Source organism: Coturnix japonica, chromosome 2, assembly GCF_001577835.2.
Source record: "Coturnix japonica isolate 7356 chromosome 2, Coturnix japonica 2.1, whole genome shotgun sequence".
NCBI lineage: Eukaryota > Metazoa > Chordata > Aves > Galliformes > Phasianidae > Coturnix > Coturnix japonica.
Window position 1 is genome coordinate 87,574,863 of NC_029517.1, and position 17,132 is coordinate 87,591,994.

A 17,132-nucleotide genomic window follows, 5' to 3' on the forward strand; every position below is an offset into this window, starting at 1 on the left:
TTTCTAGATAGGTAAGACAACAGTTTTTACAAATGTGGTGGTTCCTAAATGCTAATGTTTGCCAGGTCTGCTATGTAGAAGGATTTTCTTTTAAACCTAATGGAAAGACAGAACTGAACTCTGGCTCCATGTAAATTGAAGGTTTCACAATTAATCTGAACCCTCTCTTCAGTTTATAAATTAGACCTCCAAACTGTGGGCCGTGTCTTTGTATTTGCAGGAAAAATTTCCTTCCTTTATTCAAAGAGCATTGGATGTCATTGTCATTACCACACAGCAGCCCCTCTGGGCTCACTGAAAGGGTTCACTAAGCATAAGGCGATGGGAATTCCCCCAGAGGTTTCTGTCTTTCTGTTGGAGCTGTATAATCAACCACAGGGCTGGATTACAAATTGGGTTGGTGCTTTTATTCTTTGGTACCAAATTCAGGAGTTCTCTACTCAGTATTCTCCATCACGCTGTAATACAGAACATACAGAAATTGTGTCGGTGGGAAGTTGTCGGGTCATTCTCTATTTCATTCTTTGCCGTTAGTAATCCAGCACTGGGTAACCAGTTTCCTATCGGCAGGTTACCCTGTAAAGCTTGAATCGACGCTGTTCCTTTCTGGTGGCAGAAAGGAGGGCCTGTCTGCCTGGATTGCTTTAACTTTTTGTCGTTAGGTCACATGAACACCAAGATGTGGTACCACTGAATAAAAAATTCTGCTAGTATCGGCTACTACTGACTTTCCTCGGCCATTCTGGGCACCACAGAGTCTCAGAGAAATCATGTGTTCTTAAGAATACTTAAAGTAAAACCGCGTGTCAAACTACCTTTTTGCTTTCTAATTATAACCTGAACATCAATTGATTAAAATCAGTCTTTGTAGCGAAAGACAAATGGAGAGAAGGTTAGAATGGCTTGAGAAGGGAGAATACACAAAACTCATTGTGGAGGCTGAACATCAGACCTTTGAGATCAGAGTTCCACAGTTTCAGATGATTTGAAACTTATGTGATGCCCACAAATGAGCCAGTGCTACTGAAGGGAGCAACTCTTTTTTCTGGAGTTACTAACCAGGTGGTTGGTTGTCTACACTGAAATTTAGAAGAAGCAATTTGGCTTTGAAGTAACGTGTATTTTTGGCTTCTAGGAGGAGTTCTGTTACCCGGTGGAGTGTCTGGCTCTGACGGTGGAGGAAGTCATGCACATCCGTCAGGTGCTGGTGAAGGCTGAGCTGGAGAAGTACCAGCAGTATAAAGATGTCTACACTGCTCTCAAGAAAGGAAAGGTATGGCTGAGCCCGGGGACAGCTGTAGTAGCTCATTCCTGGACCTCCTCTAGTGTTCAGGAATCTAGGATTGGAAGAGAATCATCAAATGTTACCATAGGAAACCACTTAATATTCCAGAATCTGGTGCAGATGATTAGAAACAAGAACATTTACAAGTTAAAAGTGTATTGCTTAATATGTGAAGATAGAGTTCTTTTCAGTGTCCTCTTGGAATTACAAACCCCAGAGCTGCGCATAACACTGTGACACCGGCCTCACTGACAGCATCTGACAGACAAAGTCACTGTTGTGTGGAACTTGTCTAACATGGGAACTTCTATGTTCTCCTTTCAGCTCTGCTTTTGCTGTCGGACAAGGAGGTTTTCTTTCTTTACCTGGTCTTACACTTGTCAGTTCTGTAAAAGGTAAATATTTAATATCTGTTAATAAATAAGTACCGCTGCAGAGTGAAAAATGTGGAGTTGTGGTTTAGATCATCCCAAATCCTGCCTAGTGTTGATTGTTACCATTTATCAGTCCAGGTTTAAAAACAGATGTTATAAGTATGCTAAAATGGATCTTTTGTAAGTGACGTTCTTCCTTGGACTGAAACTCAGACTCTTTAGCAGGGTCTGTTGTGATAGGACAAGGGGAAATGGTTTCAAACTTAAAGAAGGGAGATTTAGGCTGGATATAAGGAAAACGTTTTACAGTGAGGGTTGTCGTGTGACCAACACAGGGACACTCAAGGCTGGGCTGGATGGGTTCTGAGCAACCTGATGTAGCTGCAGGTGTCCCTGTTCATTGCAGGGCAGTTGGACTTGATGGCCTTTAAGGGTCCCTTCCAACTCTGAGGATTCTCTGATTTTTGATCATAAGTAAAAAGAAACATTAATTTGTTCTTTTAGGAGAGTGAGATGGAATTTATTCGGACTCTCCGGTCTGCAGTTCCATAATCTCTGCTGACCTTTGCGTTATTTTGGGAATATGGGTGGGGGAAGGGGAAAGGAATAATTTGAAGGCAAAATGAAAAAACTCGAGCTAAACAATAGGATGGTAAATCAGAAAGATCTATGGAACCACTGATTTACTGTGTCACTTACCAAAAGATATTTCTTTAGAGGAAAAACAGCTATTTCCCCTTTTTTCTCCCTTCTTTCTTTTTGTAGCTGTAGTTCTTGTTTGGCATTCCCTTTCACTTTTGGCTTCATGTTCTGATTAAGTTTTTATATTGATGAAACACTGAAACAGAAGTGTTTAGGTAATGGGTTGGGATATTTATCCCTTATTCTTGATGTCAGTAAGGCATAGCCCAGTTAAATGACTCAGGCTTTCATTTTCTTACACAGGCCTGTATGCTCACAGTGCTGCAAAAAGGTAAGTAAACACATCTCTGGTTCACCCCTTTCTGAAAAGCCATCAGTTTTGGAAATAATTCTGCATCTTTCTTATATTGCGCATATCTGTGCTCAACAGATGCGATTGCCATCAAAGCCATATTCCACTCTTCCCATCTTCTCACTGGGACCTTCCACCCTGCAGCGAGGAGAGAGCTTCATGAGGCCGGAGAAGCCCTCCACCAGCCACCATCGATCACTGCGGAGCATTCCCAGGTGAGAAGCAACCCCGGTCACCTGTGTGCACTGGAAATGTCTCTTGGAGTTACAAACTCCAATGCCAGGAATGGAGCGAACTGGAGCACAGGAGGTTCCCTCTGAACAGCAGGAGCACTGCTGTGCTGTGCAGGTAACCGAGCACCAGCACAGGCTGCCCAGAGGCTGTGGGGTCTCCTCCTTGGAGGTCTCCAGAAGCCGCGTGGCCATGGGCCCAGATAGTGCCTCTGCAGTCTTGCTCAGCCAGGTGTCATTTACAGGATAGGAGAAAGCAGAATGGTTTTGATTCCAGTTGCTTTTTGCTGTTTTCTGAAGGTGTCCCAGGGTGCTCTCTGCCATACTGCTACGTATTGAGACCGGTCCTGCTGTTTTGCCTTTCAGGTTGACCTCAAGGTCCAAATCTGTGGATAAGTCACATGAAGAACTGCAGTTTCCAAAAGAGTTAATGGAGGACTGGAGCACGATGGAGGTGTGTGTGGACTGCAAGAAGTTCATTTCAGAAATCATCAATTCGAGCCGGCGCAGCCTGTCCCTGGCCAACAAGCGAGCCAGGTTAAAAAGGAAGACACAGTCCTTCTACATGTCATCTCCGGGAACCTCTGACTACTGCCCCTCTGAGAGAACTATCAATGAGATCTGAGCCTTGTGCCTTTTTCTTTGCTTTTGTCTTCATGAGGTCATCGTCCGTAGGAGAGGTCACCAAAACAGGGTTATCCTTCCGTTGCTTCGTTTCTCTCGACCGGCTTGGATCTGCATTGAGTCACAGGTTTTCCTACCGCCATGTTTTCCAGAGATGCAGAAGCGGTGTTTTTATCTGGACAGAATGACATGCAGCAGGTCAGCTGCTCACACTGGGAGAAAATCTACAGTTTGCAGTTGTTGCCTCTTTTGTATGCGTGCATTGAAACGTGAAAGCCTTTTCTTGCTTTCAATCTTTTATTTTTCTTTAACCATTCTTTGGATCATTTTCTGGAGATGAGCAAAAACGTGTGCTTAACGGAGAACCCGATCTAACAAAGAGTCAGTGCCAGTGCAGTAGTGAGCAGTAAGTCTTATCGGCATTACCAAGCTAGTAATGCTCACATCCTGCTTCCAGAGCTCACCAGGCGCTGGTGTGAGCGGCTGTGCTCCAAACAGTCTTTGTTTGAACCATTTCTGTTGCTGTGAGGTCAGGGTCCAACATGGGACTGCGGTGTATGGGCCCTGGGGCAGGTGTGACAGAGCTGCTCACTGTGGGGTTGCTGTTCTTTAAGGCCTCAGTGCTGCCCTGGGTGTCTCAGGGCAGGTTCCAGGGGCGTACTGCCTACTTGAATGTATGATGCCAGGTACAGGTGGTAGTGAATTCTGGTGGTAGGCAGAGCTGTGCAGCGGATAGGAAGCAAGAGAGCCTCCTGGTGCTACTGCAGCACCTGTGGCATTGTTCCTTGGGCCGCTTGGGGGACAGGAGGGCAGATGTGTAGCACAAATCCCACTGTGGCTCTACTAGCAGTGTGCCCACCCAGAGCCCCGTTTTTGCCGGGGCTGTAAGTTGGCCTTAGGGACCCACGTTCTGCTGAGATTTGGGGCAGTGCTGTCCCAGATTGGGAGCAATCTCTCATTTCCCACCCTTGATTCATTTATTTTCCCTCTTTGCTTTGCCCATAGAAGAACATGAGGCCACCGGGTGACATGTTCCAATGGCGCTGTACCATTAGCTACACCACTGCATGCTTTTTTGCACCTTTTTTTTTTAAAAGTTGAAATACTTTTCTTTTTAAAGGCAGGCTTTACCAGAGTTTAGTCTATAATTTGGGTCTGGATTGTTCTGGTGTTTAAAACTAACATAGTCAAGTTGTTAATACTTGAAAATCAACTACTGTAACTTTTTCATACATTTTTTAATACCCCGAGGCATATTTAATATCTGTATAGCAGTGTATATTGTAAGAGGACATAGCAGAAAAGGTTCAGATCTATTTATTAACATTTCTATGCTAAGGATTAATGATGAGCGATACCTCAGAGCTGCAGGGCTGGATCTGCCACGTGGATTCCAGCCATGTGTCTGTTCCACATGGACCTCGTGCTGGCAGAGCCCGGGCAGGGCTGGCACCACCATCCATGTGTAGGTTGATTTGAAAAGCACACAAAAAGGCTCCTCACACCTCCACACAGACTCACCCACCTGTATTTTTCTTTCATTACCACCTTGGGAAATGAGAGTTTTGCAGATGGAGAGCGGTGGCACAAGGCAGCCCGTGGGCAGGCAAGCGGGAGGCTGGAGCTGCCCAAAGCCACTGCTGTGCGAAGGGCCCCTCATCTCGGTCACACCTGCACTTTTGCTCATTCCTGTGCCAAAAGCAGGCCTTGCATTCGCTGCATTGTGCATCAGGAAAGCTAGGCTGGGAGAAACGCATGGACTCTCACTCTGAATTTCCTCTGCTGTTATGCCCATCATTTTCTCCTGGAAATGCCCTGGCCTTGTGCTCTGCTTGCTCCAGCTCCACTCCCCCTTGGCACCGCAGGCTGCTCAGGGCCCCGCATGCCCCCTTCCCCTTTCCCAGGGCGCAGGGCAGCAGAGCTGGCAGTACCTGGCAGTCCCCAGGCCTCGGCCCAGCCCCAGTACCAGCCCTGGGCACTGCACAGCTTCTGTGGGTCCAGAACCACGTTGGTATCGGGGTGAAGCTTGTAAATACGTGTAATATATTTATTGACATTTAGGAAGTCCCCATCAATCCTGCAATGGGAATTAACTTTCCGCAAACTTCAAAAAAAGAAAAAAGGAAAAAAAAAAAAGTCCTATTTATACGCGTGTTGGCTGTTATCTCCATTAGAGTTAATGCTTTCAGCCCCTCCGACAGTCTGCGCTCTGTAGGCATTTTAGAGTGAATCCCTGCTGAAGGTGGGGCAGCACGCTCAGCTCCTCACAGCAGTTTTTAAAATCTCCTTATTTTTGTAGCTTTGTTACGATGCTCCAGCTCTGTCCCAGTGCACCGGGAGGGCCCATGGAGCTGAATGGCACACAGCTGTGCAGCGCTGGGGATGGTGCTGCTGTTGTGGTGAGCAGGGCTTGGCTGCAGTGCTCCCACGCTCTACACCTGACCTTGCAAACGCTCCTGTGACCGTGTCATCCCTGGGGGCGGTTGGTGGGTTTATTTCTCCTTTCCCCATTATTTCCTTTATAGTGGGAAGGGTGGTACCGGGTGGAAATAAAATGCCTTTCCATTACGGCCTTGGTCTGTGCTAATTCTTCGTGGGAGAGCAAACCTCCAAGTTTCTGCCCTCTTTGTTGTACTGTACAGTTTTTGAAGAACAGGCAGCCCTTTCTTCAGGCGAGGGCTTGTTGATGCAAACAGCTGAGCGCCATTGGAACAGGGGGAAAACGTGTGATGGCCCTGAGAACAGCACCCTACTGCTTGTGCAGCCCGGCAACAGGGCAAGTTGCAGCCAGTCACTGCAGGTGACTCCCCTCTGTTACTGCTCACTGAGGCAGCCTGCAAGCCCAGATGGAATCACAGTGCAGACAGAGGGCAACCACACACCGCTGAGCGGCTCCCAGTGAGCTCCGGGAAGCCACAGCCTTGTCTGAGCGCTCCTCAGCACTGAATAACTAACCAATGGTTTTTCTGCAGACGGCTCTGAACACTCATAGCCCGTTCTGTATCACAGCAGTACAGCCAGAAGGTTTAACTGAGGCTGATGTTTATTTAAGATAGATAGAGAGTACTATGGCGTACAGAGACACCTCACAGACTCCTGGCCGTCACAGTTCCACTAAGGAGATGTAAAACAGTGATGGTGCCCCTGCTTGCTCCACTTGCGGACTTCAGTCAAAGGTATATAAGGAAAAGATTTTTGACCCAAAAGGTGAACTCCCATCAGTGATGGCACAGAAGTGTGAAGCAGCGTGCTTCAGAACCAGCAATGTAGAGCAGGGCTGAACCCAGAGCTGCCAACCCAGCAGAGCCCATGGACAGGACTCCTGTGGTCAGGGCAGAAGTGGAAGCTCTGTGTGCAAACCTTAATGAGCAGAAAGCAGAAGAGTAAAACTCTCCACAGAAAATTATGAATCGCTTCATCTGCTACATGCCAAATCCCACCTGTACATGATGCCAACACGAGCAGTCACAGGGAGAACCAGCACAGGGCTGCAGGAGCATCACACCCCAAAGATGTGAGACAGCAGCGCCCTCACAGCTGCAGAGAGGCATTGTTTGTGTTTAAGACAACACTGAGCACATCTGGTGTAAGAAGCAGATTTAGACCACTCTTCCTCTGAACTAAATCAATACATGAACCTCACAAAATACTCATTTGTTGCCTCACAACTGAGGCTTCATCATCTCCCATGAGCGCTATGGGAATGCTGCAGATCAGGTTTCCACACGCACACACACACTCTTACTCATCTCCTCTTCTGCTCAGAACTTTGCCATCCCTGCACTGCCCTTCCTGCCAGAGGTCACGGGGTGCTGGGGCAGCGCCTGCAGCCCTTACACAGGAAGCAGCACCACTTCCCTGAGAAGTGCCACAGCAACAATGAGTACCAAAGCCATCCACAGCGCATTGCAGGAAGGAGCCACTACCAGGTCAGGGTCTAACGTCCTGTGCCCAGCTGAGAAAGGCTTTTTGTCTGCAGAAGGAGAGCAATGCAAATATTAGCTACTCAAATAATTGCTAATAATGCAAATCAAGTTTATTTATTAGAACCATGTCATTTACCTAGACTATACTTACACCCAAATTAACATTCACTTTGAAGCTAAACAGAATACCAGCTCTGAGATTTCCCTTAAGCTACAGACATTTTAAATTACCAGATCCAAACATTGCCCAGCATTTCACTTTTATAAAGAAGCTCCCCATGCTCTCACAGCTCCATGAACACATGCCTGCCACCTGAGCAAGTAAACAACTGTGCAACACGTATCTATCATCTCAGTTTGTATGTATACCAAGAAATAAAGTCAAACCCGCCACCAGAGGGCTATCTAAGAAACACGAACTACACCCGGACCAAATAAGAAAGCCTTGTGAACCTCATACAAAAGCTGGAACTGTTAGCAATAAGTATCTCTGCATACTTTCCAAGAGGCCATTGCCACAATTAATGCAGTATTTTTGCAGACAATCAGGAAGCATTTAAAGCATTTAAAACGTTTCTAAAAACATTTGTACCCATGTGGCAAAGTGTTGACAAAATGCACTGCAGCAGAACTCAGTTGTTTGTAGAAAGCATTTGAAAAGGAGAGCCCAGCTGTTCTTGTGCTCTGTTCTTCCCCATTGGAGCACAAAATCACGCGCTGATGAAGCACTATCCCTTGGATTTCAACCTTCTCATTTGAGCTCTTCGTTTCTTGCAGCCAGCTCTTCTCAGCTAAGAGATAGCAGGAAGAGTAAGAAGCAGAGTACAGCAGAGCCTCTTTGTTCCAGTAGCCTGCAAGCACCCTCTTACAGATAAATAACCCAAGCAGCACCTCCCACTCCTGTTAATAAATATGAAAATAAATTATACCCTTCTCCCCACAAAATAAGAAAAAAAAAAAAAAAAAGAAAGAAAAAGCCTGTTTAGGCGGTTAACATCAATAGAAACTCTCTTGGATATAAACACCTAAGAGGGAAAGCATCCGTGTGTCGTGTTCAGACAACACATTAAGCAACATAACAAGAGTCAGCGCAACACAAGTTTCAGCTGTTGGGGATGATTCTCTAGATAGGCAATTTTAATTCTACAGTACCGTGCTGTTTCACATAGTTCCCTTCAAACGGTTTTAAGAGTATAAAACGGACAAAAGTTAAGGCTCTCAGCCCTTCACAGAACTAATGCTCATTTGGAGAACACTCAGTAAACACGTGAGTTCTTTTTAAGTTTGAGTATGAAAAAGATGGTATAAAATACAACAGACTCTCAATCTTTGTCACAAAAGGCACATTTAGGCTGATTTAAATGTGCTGAACGTTTTGTTTCCGGTGTTGAAAAGAAATCGTTTAAGTGAAAAGAGCATCTGCAGGAGGTCAGTTTAATCTGCAGTAGGCGAAGGGAGCTGCTCTGGAGATGAAAGATGAGGTTACTTTCCCGCTGATCCAATATGCTTATAAATATACAAAACCTACGCAGATGAGCTTTGGAAGGGCCATCGAGACAGCAGTCAGCAGAATGAAATGTTTCAATCAGTTACTCGATATGTTTTTTGCTTCTATTTCTCTGTGGATGCCGCTGCCATGGCTGGTTTTATGCCCTCCCTTGTTGACTTCAGCTCCTCCAGTTCTGTGTTGAGTTTGCTGATGACCCACTCCAGGGCATCCCGGCCCTGCCAAGGAAATAGCAGAGTTCAGGATTAGAACAAATACAGTACAACTGCACAGGTTTCTCTATAGTTTTTCCTCTGTCAGAAATAAGGCTTGTTTTAAAATTCCCCATCCTCCTTGGTTTGAAACAGGATTCCAATGGTTATTTCTCATCTTACTGAAACTTTACTACAAAGGCGTTTGAGTAACCCATATGCAGGAGGTAAATGCAGTACTGGTGTGGGCTCACAGCAGTTCAGTTCCTGTGCGTAAGAGAACTGCTATTTGAACTGTCTGCCTCTCCCACCACCTTAAGAAGAGCAATGAATTTACTGGAAGAGCCTACATATTGTTCTCACACTCATTAATAGAGCTGTATACGGACAATTGTTGAGAAGATCCAGGACAAAGAAAGACAGTCTTCAAGTGCTCACTGAAATAGCAACGAATTGATTTTGAGCTAGAGTTCAAAGAGATGGCCTTGCACTGAGTTCCACTAAGCAATAAAAAGCAAGTTGATGGAGAGACCGCAGCTGCTTCTTTTCTACCAAGGGACATTCAGCTCTCAGAACGGGCAGGTCGTACCTCAAAGCCTGGCACAGCCTGTGTTTCAGTAGAAGCAGTGCAATTCAGCAAAATAAGCACATGGAAAGTGTTTTGCTTTAAGAAGACCCCGCAGCAGCTGCACCTCAAGATGAGTATGCAGCCTCACAGTGAAAAAAACAGAGAAACACCTGAGCGCTGGGCTTACATGGCAGGGTTTTGGTAGCAGGGGCTGCAGGGATGGCCTCTGAGCAGGGCCCAGCAGCTGCCCTATGTCAGAGCAGAGCCAGCTCCAGCTGCCACAAAAGGGACCTGCTGATGGCCACAGCTCAGACATGAGCAACACTGGCTTTATTTTCTCACTGCTCTTGTCTATTATTGTCTATATACATTATTGTCTATCACCCCTTCTTCCTTTGAGGTGTGACAGAATGGAATGGTGGAGTTCAGCTGCACATCTTGGTGAAACCACCACGCTAAGTGCAGGTGGAAGATCTTGGAAGTTCCAGTCTCACGAGGACAGCTTTTGGCAAATCAAGCAGACGGGATCAGCCCAAGAAAACATGAAGGCTTTGGTTTTTTTTCCTAAAGAGAAGTCAAGACACCTTTATCATTCTTACCCTACTAAGAGTAGGGAGTAGAAAGTGTGGAAAGCAGCAACTGCGTGCCACATGGCACCCTCTCAAGTCTAGTCTGAAGCAAAGGCTCTAAGCCCAAAGAGCCTTTAAGAGTGCAAGCGTCAGTGCTCCAGGCTCCTGCTGGGACTGAGGAAAAGGGGTGAGCCTCCTCTGCCCTCACAGAGCTTCATTCTCAACTCTGATATACTGTTTTTACTGCTTGCAGGATAGGTGATACAGTGAACAAGAGCTTAGTAATGTGCCCAGAGCCTATTTCTTGTGTCCCTTCCAAACTACTAAGTATGAATGAGGATCTGCACAAATCACCTTGAAAACCTCCCAAAAAAGAAAAAGTCAAAACATAGCCCATTCTTATAAAAATGCTTTGTGAGGTTAGAAATCTTATCCTGGAATAGTACTGAAAGCCCAGATTCAAGGTGCAAGATCTAACACGTTAAACGAAATGTAGTTTTACTATGAATAAGAATATATTTGTCTCAAGAGTCTCATCAAGCTGAGTCAAAGACTGACTCTGGTTTTCTTTGGGTCTTCCCTATCACAGGGTCTAACAGAATAAACACAAAGACCTTACACAGAGAAAAGCCACCCACTTACCAAAACAAAGTGTTCAACCCTTGGCCAGAGCTTTAAGTTGCCCAGTTGTTCAAGTATGGCTTGCTTGAAAAATTCCTTATAAGAGTACGAATTATTTTGTGAGCTTTTCTGCTTGTGCACCAAACCAACCTTACCTCAGCAGGCAATTACTTGAACCATTTCTATACCCTGTAAAAGAGCTGGGAACACCAGCAAAGCAGGTGTAGCAACATCCAGACAAGAGCAGGTTACTGTGCAGCAACAAGGTGTAACTAGCCATGAAGGAGCTGAGCCCAGCTCTCCTCAAGGAACAAAGCTGAGGAGGACGGAAGGGATCTCCTTCCAGCAAGCATATGTTGGGTTTTTAGAAGTGAGGCTAAAACATCCTCTCTTAGATGACACCCACTAAGACAGTGATGACTTACATTTATGTCATCAGACAAAGAAAGCATGTCAGAAAGTCAGACAGCTTTGATGTAGATAGAAAATGTCAGTAGAAAAATTCTGAGGTTCTTCTCAAGCCCTGAGAATGAACCACCCTAGTCATGTCAATAAATATATTAAATAAGCCGTTAAGTCAAAATCAAGTGTTCAACTAGAGTACCGAGATATTTCCTTCAGCTTTTAAGACTATCTAGGTCTGTATATTCTTCCTATGCTACATGCTATGACTTGCAAATAAGAATAAACTTGTGATATTGGCAAGGAAGACCTCAGAAGGATTCTATATAGGAAATGAAATTACAAATCTTAACAAGACGTAAAGCCTCCAAGCATTGTAGAGCTACCCAGATTAAAATAAAAACTAAGAAATCTGACAGAGGATTGTTCTATAAAGTTTCATACTGTACAACAATATTTGTAGTAAGTAGCTCATTAAGCAAGCACATTCATAACCAAGCATGCACACTCGTTTTCATTGCATGTGTTAGCAGTGTGATGGGTTCAGTAGACCAGATGCTACGGGTGCAGATTTGTTGGTATGGCTTAAGTGACTGATAAACGCTGAGCCTCTGTGGTTAATGTTTTCAAGAGAAACAGCCATAAAAGCTCAGTGGAATGAGAACACAAAAGCAAGCATTCATTGCACACACTGATCTCAAAGTAAGCAGTACAAAAAATCCCTATGTTGTTAACAAAGGGAAGCAACAGAACGGATTAAGAAAAAAAAAGGGGAGGAGGGGAATTTTATTAGTTGAAATAGAAGCCAATACAGGAATGACAGAGATGGGCTTCACTGGCTAGTGGAAGGAAAACCATCCACAGAGGCATTAGAAACAACTATACTCTGTTCTCCCAGCCTTAAAGTCAGCTTTTATCATGGTCACATAGCTGAGGGGACACATCACTACCAAAAAGAAAACAACTAACAAAAGCAATGAAAACCACCATGGGAATCTGGTATTCCGCCAGCTTCCAACTTTGTACAGATTTCCATGGAAACTGGCAGAAGGGCAACGATATTCCTGAGACATAAGAAAAACAAACCCAATTTTGCTATGTAAAAGATTACCCTCGCTAGGCAATCTGTTTTAAGAAATCAACGTTATAAATTTCTGTTTCATTTTTGTGATGCCAATTCCAGTCACTGGACGATGCATTAATTCCCTTGGGTACCTGTTTCGCACACTGACATCACAGGGAGCAAGACCCAAACCGATGTTTGGTAGAAGAGCTCCCTGCCGTGCCTAGTTAGCTGCAGCAGTGCTTCCACTTGCAGCTGGAGCACAAGCTGTGGCTGCAGCAGGTTTGCTGCCCAAGGGCACGAGCACAGGCTAACTAACTCATCTATGTCCAACCTACTCCATAATGAACACGTTTGCCATTCCTGTACATAACGTATATGAAAACATACATGCAGGTTAATTCAGGACATGGACATCACAACAACTCATGCACACATTTGCTAGAGAGCTGAAACGCTGTACCAAGAAGAAGAATGCTGGCATTACCACTAGTTAGTACAAACTGTAGGTGTGGAGAACTGCTAGCTTAGAGCGCTTTCAGAATTTTGAATTATCCACTCAATAGCATCCCACCCCTGGAGCAACACAGAAAACATTCACAACATGTGGCAAAAGGTTTGTTCGTTATCAGTGCAACAGTAACACATCGCCTGCCTCATCCCCCACCTCAACCTAAGAGCGACATCTCAGCACTTACCTCTGCACTTCCCTTTTTTCTTAACAACTACAATACAGTTTTCAGCATCTGTCATGAAGCTATAGAAGGCTGCTAAGGATATGGAAGTGTAGCACTGCATGCTGGAAGAGCCAGTGATAGCAGGCTGTGTTACTAGGTGGCAAAGACAGGGCTGCGACTACTGACTCCTGCTGAGTCTCTAAAGAGACTTCAGCAAAACAGGCAGGACAAGATGATCTTTTTCATTTGTAAGAAGCTTGTGAGCCAGTGTGTAATCTGAAAATGGCAGAACAGAAGAAGCTCCACCAAGAAAATTAAGCTCACACACAGGTGGCACACAAATACATAACATAAAATACTCCTTCTCTCAATTCAGTGGCAGATTTGACAGATGCCACGAGAGGAGTGCTTTTAAGCAAGCCCAGTTGATGTGGCCACTCCAACTAGGTAGTGCTGTGCTACCTCTGAGTCAGATTGAAGTGCTGTTGTGAGCCGGGGTCTGGACTGCCATTGCAGGAACGGAACAAATGCCTACACACTTTTATGAGGAAACTGAACTGGAAGAGGATTGTAATTTAACCAAAACAGGCTCCATTTATGACTTTCAAACACTGAGTGTACTCAGTGTTACTCGTTAGTCTATCTATCACTCTGTCCTCATGCCCCCAGTTCTCACCTGTTTTCCTCTCACTTTTATAGAAGCACATAGAAGGGGTTTCCCCTTCCCTGACCTAGTTGGTTCATGACTTCAGTCATGCTGGGTTATATTGCCTTCATCAAGAAGCATCTCTCCTAGGGGCAAAGCACTGGCCAAAGCACAGGATCTCTGGCCTAACAGAAGTTGCCTGGGCCAAGTTCTCAGTGTGCCGAGTCTCTCCCAGCAACACAGAGCACATGCTCACATTCCAGTGGCACTCATCCTGCTGTTACGCAGCCATGCCTATATGTCTCCATCAACTCCACTTCTTTCCCACCTCCCAGCCTTCCCCAAAGAAGAAGCACAGAACAAACTGCTTGGAAATAAGCACTCCTGAAACTCTGCTTGTGCTGAAGTTCAGCTCTGTGGCTGCAAGCCAAATAGAAAAGGCAAGCAAGAGACAGAGGAGTGGGTGTAGTGTTACCTACAAAGGCCTCTGCAGACACGGTATTATTTTCAGCCAAAGGCAAAGAGACAGCTTAATAATATATAGGAACTGGAGCAACTCACAAAGAAGCCCAGAATATGCTGGCATCAACTGCTAAACCCAGATTTAAAAGGATGAAAAGGAAGCTACATCCATCCACTACTAGCACTAACTCCAGTAAATGGGTGGCTAGTGTTTAAAACTGTACTTTGAAAAACCAAGACAAAACAAAGTTAATAATATGTGTCTAGGATGTGTAGCTGTAGCATGTGCATATAGAGGTTGGGTTGTGATGTTCCAGGTGGAGAACAAAGATTTAGGAGTGAAACCTTCTCATCCTTTGATAAATCATATTCTACTGCCTGAGGTCCTAGGAAAAGTCAGTTGGAATTCTGTGCACAAAGTTTAAAGAAATTAAATATAGTACTCAGCACACACGCTTGACAATTACTATTTTAACAAAAGGAAAGGGGTGGGTGGAGACAGAGAGAAAAAACTGAATATGTACCTTTCTGGCATTAGAAGATATTGTGTTTGCCATTAAGCTTTCCAAATAACTGCTCAAACTAATGCCTTTGACAGTAATAATTGCTTCTTGAGTTAGCACAGTTCTGTAAGAGAATAAAGAAAAGTTAATACTTGCACTGAATCTGCCTAACATACTTTCTCCTAGACATAAAAAAGCATACAAATATCCTTCCTTACTTTTCAGGGTTTTCAGGATGAGGTGTGTAAACCAGTCTCTCATCAACAGACACCAAGTTTGTAAGGGTAATCTTAAAGAGAAAAAAAAGATGTGAAATCCTCATATCCCATCTTTCACTTTTGTCTTACTGACAGCACTGTTCAGTAGCAGAGCACTCCACTTAAAGGCAAAGCAGCAAATGCAGAGTATAAAACTCAGAACAGTCAATTAAAAGACCTATAAAGGGTGATGCATATTGTCCTATCATAGATTTAATTGTATCAAAGTTCCTATTTGCAGTAAACTGCACAATAAGCTTTCCATTTGCGCTCTTTTAAATGTCAAACCGTATCTGATTTATGGCATGCAGTTCAGAAAGGCTCTTTAAGACCAATACCACTATGACATTATTCTGAGTGTACCAATGACTAATAGCAAAGAAACAAACACCTCTCATACAAAGAAAAGGCTCTCTCCCATACATAACTCTGCTTCAGATCTCAGAGTCGCAAGTTCCCAGGACAGCAAAACGCAGCATAATACTTCATTTACACTCGTGAAGGAAAGGCATTTCAAACTAAACCTTCTGTTGCAAACAGTGGTTTATAAGCTTTAAAGTTGAAATGCCATGTGCATCCTGAGAAACAGGATGAGAATCACAAATCCTTGATCCCAAAGCATTCCTGGGATAAAGCGAAAAGCAAAAAGCACCTGGAAACTGCCTCCTGCTGAAAGTTAGAAACTCATTGCCACATTGTTAAGAGAGACAAACTATCTAATCTCAGTCACCAATTACCAGAAGCTTCTTAAGCTGGCACTCACATTAGTTGAGCAAAGCTCCATCTTTTTTTCCACCGGATCCACCACAGAGTGTTCCTCAATGTAAGTCAGAGTTCTACTTGTTCCTAAAATCTGGAAGTCAACAAAGGCAAAAAGTTAAGAAATAATTTAAAAGTACAATTCACAAACACATAACAGTTATCTGTGGCAAGACTACAGGGTGCCATGTTGCATCAGCGATACAGGGTGACACAGACCAACTCAAAGGGCATGCACTGACAGGAACATGCTGCATATTGCAGCGTTCTTGCTATGCACCACAACTGATTACAGCTTACATGATATTTATGGATGATATTCCCAATAAATCAAGTTTTTACTTGGAGTTTAGTGCCAGTTCAGATGACGACACAGCAACGCATCACACACCCAGTAAACCGTACCGCTTTTACAATACTCGGCAATCCCCACTCTGTGCTGAGCAGACGGTGGCTGTGCAGCCTCCCCCGGTTGTCAAGGCTCCTGTCGAGGACATCTACTCCCACTACACATGGGTTCATTGGGTTGGGGTACTTCCTCATAGCAGCTTTGATCACTGTATCCCAGGGGTGCCTGGAGAAAGAAGAGGAGACAATATTTATAGCTAGTTTGGATTTAATTACGAGCATTCGCTGGCTGACAATAGCAGGACAAGGAGAAATGGTTTAAGTTGAAAGAGGGAAGATTTAGGTTGGATGTTAGGGGGAAGTTCTTCACTAGGAGAGTGGTTAGGCCCTGGAACAGGCTGCCCAGGGAGGTTGTGGATGCCCCGTCCTTGGAGGTGTTCAAGGCCAGGTTGGACGGGGCCCTGGGCAACCTGATCTAGTAAATGTGTATGTTTGGTGGCCCTGCCAGGCAGGGGGGTTGGAACTACATGATCCTTGAGGTCCCTTCCAACCCGGGTCATTCTGTGATTCATTCGGGAACACTAAATCAGGGCTCCAGCTTTCTTAGCTGTAATAACTTCACAAGCTCATATATCCCTTCAGAATCAGGTGATGCTTAGAAAGACCATAAGAAAGCATTAGTACACAAACAAGAAAACAACATATATTCCTTTACTGAGTAAAGAAGGAATGATTAACCCACACCTAACAGAAATAAGGGCAAAGGGCAACAGTCACAACCTGCTCCATATGACGTTCCAATCAGCTCTATAAAAAACGGCTCACTCAGTAACCACAGCCACGCTCCCTTCCGCTCCCTTCCCTTCCCTTCCCTTCCCTTCCCTTCCCTTCCCTTCCCTTCCCTTCCCTTCCCTTCCCTTCCCTTCCCTTTCCAGCCGTTAAGGACCCGCTGTCAGCCCCTACCCGAAGACGTGCTCCGAGCTCCAGATCTTCATGGCCGCCGTTGCTGACGGTGTCTCCCCACACAGACGGACTCGGCGGGAGCCCCGCGCCGGCCGGCGAGCGGGGAGCGTCACGCGATGACATCACCACCCCCGCCCCGCTCCCGTTGCTACCGGACGTGACG

The 17,132-nt window shown here is 45.0% G+C and overlaps 2 protein-coding genes across 3 annotated transcripts in view; one reads left to right on the forward strand and one right to left on the reverse strand.

The window, feature by feature from the left end:
• SPIRE1 (spire type actin nucleation factor 1) overlaps window positions 1-6,075 on the forward strand; it is a 117,523-nt gene extending 111,448 nt beyond the window's left edge. Inside the window, 5 exon segments of the mRNA XM_015855237.2 lie at window positions 1,136-1,273; window positions 1,610-1,680; window positions 2,605-2,632; window positions 2,732-2,868; window positions 3,250-6,075. Of these exon segments, the coding sequence (XP_015710723.2) occupies window positions 1,136-1,273; window positions 1,610-1,680; window positions 2,605-2,632; window positions 2,732-2,868; window positions 3,250-3,508 (633 nt within the window). The 3' untranslated portion in view covers window positions 3,509-6,075.
• A 1,443-nt stretch (window positions 6,076-7,518) lies between these two features.
• Window positions 7,519-17,125, reverse strand: PRELID3A (PRELI domain containing 3A). Of its 2 annotated transcripts, XM_015855242.2 has the most exons (7): window positions 16,970-17,125; window positions 16,064-16,232; window positions 15,663-15,752; window positions 14,861-14,931; window positions 14,664-14,766; window positions 12,842-12,930; window positions 9,045-9,158 (listed from the first exon to the last, which is right to left on the reverse strand). In XM_015855242.2, exons 1-6 carry the CDS (start codon window positions 16,999-17,001, stop codon window positions 12,877-12,879), a joined length of 519 nt encoding a protein of 172 aa, XP_015710728.1. In that variant the 5' UTR covers window positions 17,002-17,125; the 3' UTR covers window positions 9,045-9,158; window positions 12,842-12,876. The 2 variants fall into 2 exon arrangements, with proteins under 2 accessions (XP_015710727.1, XP_015710728.1); XM_015855241.2 differs by lacking the exon at window positions 12,842-12,930 and having other exon boundaries at window positions 7,519-9,158; window positions 16,970-17,123.
• Window positions 17,126-17,132: the final 7 nt, after the last annotated feature.

Excerpts from the sequence above, each read along its gene's own strand:
- PRELID3A (XM_015855241.2), bottom strand. The coding sequence starts at position 17,001 with ATGAAGATCTGGAGCTCGGAGCACGTCTTCGG. Across the intron at positions 16,233-16,969 it reads AGCTCGGAGCACGTCTTCGG|GCACCCCTGGGATACAGTGA; the intron begins GTAGGGGCTGAC and ends TTCTTTCTCCAG. Across the intron at positions 15,753-16,063 it reads TGCCGAGTATTGTAAAAGCG|ATTTTAGGAACAAGTAGAAC; the intron begins GTACGGTTTACT and ends GTTGACTTCCAG.